Below are 5,000 nucleotides of genomic sequence, written 5' to 3' on the forward strand. Positions count from 1 at the left end.
GTGTGTATAGACTAATCGGTGAAGTATCGGTGTGTGTATAGACTAAATGGGTGAAGTATCGGTGTGTATAGACTAATCGGTGAAGTATCAGTGTGTATAGACTAATTGGTGAAGTATCGTGTGTATAGACTAATCGGTGAAGAAGAAGTATCGTGTGTATAGACTAATCGGTGAAGTATCGCTGTGTATGGACTAATCGGTGAAGAAGAAGAAGACCCAGAAATCTGGCACTGGTTGTTAATTTGGTCCTATTCTCATTAGTGAGTGTTCAGACCGACACCGTGTGAAATCTGCGTTCCAGCCCTGCTGTCACAATGCCTTGCAGGAAAACGGCCATTCCGCCGCGATGCTGCTCCCCTCCCCCAGGGACGTGAGGGGGGAGTCCACTGAAAAATGGTGCTTTCTGTTGGCTGCCTGCTGTGATCACTCTCCCTTAATGAATTAGTCAGGTCTATGTGTGTGCATCTGAAATATGCCAGCTCCAAAATAGGATTAGTTCTGACTATTCAGAATATGTGCTAATTTCAGCATTTGCATTTAGAATTACATGGAATATTATGGGTGTGTGTGTGTGTGTGTGTGCGTGCGTGCGTATGTGTATGTATATTTGTGAGTATGTGTGTGCGCGTGTGTAAGTGTGTGTGAGAGAGAGAGAGAGAGAGAGAGAGGGCATATTGATTTGGCCATCAGTTGGCACACTGACCATTATAATGTGGTAACTTTTCAGTAATGGTTACTATGGGAGACTTTGGTCCAATGAAAATAACCATGTTTATTGGCTATTGGGAACTTGGGAATACTGAAGTACTGGCTGGTCAATGTCCGACCCTTTTTCCCTTAGTTAGAGTAAAAATCCAGACGCACACTCGTCTAATCCAACGTCTAATCCAACATCTGCTGGATGTGGCACTGCCCAAACATCGAAAATTTCGGATTCTTTTATTATAACCTTTTACTATGTTTCCAAACCCTGTCATTGTTTAAGGGAAAGGGTTCGAACCACAGAACTACACAAATTTGTGCATGAACAGTGTGTGTGTGTGTGTCTGTGTTTGTGTGTGCTTTGTGTTCATAGTTTGATAAGCTTACATTCTTAATACTGATCTCTCTCTCTCTCTCTCTCTCTGTGTGTGTGTGTGTTTGTGTGTGTGTCAGAGTGCAGATCCGGTCCATGACATGCTGTTGGATGTGATAACGTGGGTGGGAATCCTGCTCTCTCTGGTCTGTTTACTCCTCTGCATCTTTACCTTCTGTTTCTTCCGTGGCCTCCAGAGTGACAGAAACACCATTCACAAAAACCTCTGCATCAGCCTCTTCATCGCAGAAACACTCTTCCTCCTCGGGATCAATCGAGCCGATCAGCCAGTAAGACACATACGCACACATACACACACTGTCTCACACACACACACACACACTGTCTGTCTCACACACACACATACACACACTGTCTGTCTCACACACACACACACATACACACACTGTCTGTCTCACACACAGACGCACACACACACTGTCTGTCTCACACACAGACGCACACACACACTGTCTGTCTCACACACAGACGCGCACACACTTACACACTATCTGTCTCACACAGACGCATACACACATACACACACTGTCTGTCTCTCACACAGACGCACACACACACACACACACACTGTCTGTCTCACACACAGACGCACACACACACTGTCTGTCTCACACACACACACACACACACACGCACTGTCTGTCTCACACACAAACATAGATACACATACACACACTGTCTGTCTTACACTCTGGACCCTTGTGTTTACCTGCTATGACTGTGTGTAGTTTATCGTCTGTTGTGTGTGTGGGTGTGTTGGTTTGTGTGGCTTTCATGTACAAGAATTATTTTGCTGTTACTGTATAACTGTACGCTTCATTAACTGTATGTGTATTTGTGTGTGTGTGTGTGTGCGCGCGCGCGCGTGTGTGTGTGTGCTCTGTGTGTGTGTGTGTGGTTTCAGATTGCCTGTGCTGTCTTTGCTGCATTGCTGCATTTCTTCTTCCTGGCTGCATTTACATGGATGTTTCTAGAAGGAGTCCAGCTGTATATTCTCCTGGTTGAGGTGTTTGAGAGTGAACATTCACGCAGACGTTATTTTTACCTCACTGGATACGGTGTTCCCACCCTTATCGTCGCTGTTTCAGCCGCTGTCGATTATCACAGCTACGGAACTGAACGAGTGTGAGTATCACACACACACACACACACAAGCACACACACACACACACACACGCACACACGCCACTCACAGCACACACACACACACACACACGACACTCACAGCACACAAACACACACACACACACGCACACGACACACAGCACACACACACACACACACACACACTCACACGCGCACACACACACACACACACACACACACACGCCACTCACAGCACACACACACACACACACACACACACACACACACACACACGACACACAGCACACACACACACACACACTCACACGCGCACACACACACACACACACACACACGCCACTCACAGCACACACACACACACACACACACACACACACACACACATGCCACTCACAGCACACACACACACACGCACACGCACACAACACTCACAGCACACACACCTCGTCAAACTGCAGGGTGTGAAAAAAGATGACACGGCTACTTTTGAAAATTGGACGGCCTGTTTTCTAAAAGTGTGAGATGTACATATAATATACCTGTAGCTGAAATAAGAACACCAGTGGTCGAGGCTCATGTACTTGTACAGAAAATTAAAGGTTCAATAAATAAACTGTTTGCAAATAATCTCCTAAGGATGACATAATAATCTGTAACATCTGTAGATAATTGGTTCATCTTTGACATGAAATGTCTGATCACAGTATTTTGATGCATGGAGATTTGCACCTGCCTCTGCAGCGTGTTAAATTGCTGAAGCCTTCATGGCTGTAGTAATGATGGTCAAGCTTTGGAAAGCACAGCAACTCAAAAATCGCTCTCTCCGCTTTTTAGCTCCACCCCCTACTTTACTGCCTCCATCCAACAGGTGACACCAACACAGAAACAACACAAGTTCCTCAGAGAGGAACGCAGAACTCAGCTCTTATGGTGGAGTGCTTGTATGCACTGCTTCAGCAAATTCTCACTAGATCTGTCTCTGTAAAAATAACTCTACACATGTAGAAAAAGTAGAAAAGGGTTCATACACTCATAGGGCCAAATAAGGTAGAGCACACACATTATGGAACTTCAGAAATACACACACGGCATCTTCACAAATATAAACACACAGCACACACAACACACGACACACACATGACACACACGATACACACGTCACACAATACACATGTCACACAATACACACAACACACATGACACACACGATACACACGATACACACGTCACACGAGACACACACAACACACATGACACACACATGACACACACGATACACACGTCACACAATACACATGTCACACAATACACACACAACACACATGACACACACAATACACACGTCACACGAGACACACACAACACACATGACACACACGATACACACGTCACACGAGACACACACATGACACACACGATACACACGTCACACAATACACATGTCACACAATACACACACAACACACATGACACACACAATACACACGTCACACGAGACACACACAACACACATGACACACACGATACACACGTCACACGAGACACACACAATACACACGATACTCACAGCACACACATGACACACACAATACACACGTCACATGAGACACACACAACACACATGACACACACATGACACACATGATACTCACAGCACACGCATGACACACACAATACACGTCACATGAGACACACACAACACAAATGACACACACATGACACACACCATACTCACAGCACACACATGGCACACACAATACACACGTCACACAAGACACACACAACACACATGACACACACGATGCACACGACACAAAGCACACACGACACACACAGCGGATGCTGACAGATATCCCTCTGCGATCTGAGGAGGAGTAAACAGACTCTTTGCGTTTGGTTTAAACTGATGGCTGAAAACACTATCAATGTCCACTGGGGCTAAGGCTGAAGGAGAGGCTTTAAAGTAGATTAGATTAGATTACATTCGATTAGATCAGATTAGATTACATTCGATTAGATTAGTCATTCTGAGAGTTCTGAACCTTTTTTTTGGATTCGGATGAACACATTGAGGTGTCAGTTATGAGAGAGTTGTGGAGGTGTGAGTGTGTTGAAGTACTTCCTCACTGCTGTGTGAGATTACATTCAATTCCTGTTCATCTTGTCCCTCACATTATGTCTGCGTGTCCCTCTGAATGACAGTGGAACCAGAGCTCTCGCTTTTCTCCGTCTACGAGGGAAGTCTGTCTAATGTGATGGAAATGAAAGGATTAATAATTCAGCCAGACATCCTGTATCAATCTGCCCTGCCCCTCCTGACACCTCCTTTTATCTGGAATCTCTGTCCCTCTCACTCAACTTCTCTCCTTTTCTCTCTTTCTCTCTCCCTCTGTTTCTCTCATACACCTCATCCAAAAAACAAATACAGCAAAGTATTTCTTCAACACATATGGTAACTCATCAGACTGTTAAACACATATATGACTATATATCAGACTGTTAAACACATATATGACTATATATCAGACGTGTAAACACATATATGACTATATATCAGACTGTTAAACACATATATGACTATATATCAGACTGTTAAACACATATATTAATTCAATTTTTCAACTGTTTAAATTTATATATTCATATGACATGGATCAGATGCTGACTTTTAAAACATTTTCTATTTTTTTTTTCTCAGATGCTGGCTCCGACTGGACACATATTTTATCTGGAGTTTCATCGGACCTGCCACTCTCATTATCATGGTAACATTGTCTGTCTGCACCTCTTCCTCTCT

The 5,000-nt window shown here is 44.1% G+C and overlaps 1 protein-coding gene across 1 annotated transcript in view; it reads left to right on the forward strand.

The window, feature by feature from the left end:
• LOC115816510 (adhesion G protein-coupled receptor L3) overlaps positions 1-5,000 on the forward strand; it is a 160,955-nt gene that overhangs the window by 129,957 nt on the left and 25,998 nt on the right. Inside the window, exons 14-16 of the mRNA XM_030779464.1 lie at positions 1,156-1,365; positions 2,001-2,221; positions 4,902-4,968. Coding sequence (XP_030635324.1) covers positions 1,156-1,365; positions 2,001-2,221; positions 4,902-4,968 — 498 coding nt within the window. The remainder of the gene's footprint in view (positions 1-1,155; positions 1,366-2,000; positions 2,222-4,901; positions 4,969-5,000) is intronic.

Source organism: Chanos chanos, chromosome 7, assembly GCF_902362185.1.
Source record: "Chanos chanos chromosome 7, fChaCha1.1, whole genome shotgun sequence".
Classification (NCBI taxonomy): Eukaryota; Metazoa; Chordata; class Actinopteri; order Gonorynchiformes; family Chanidae; genus Chanos; species Chanos chanos.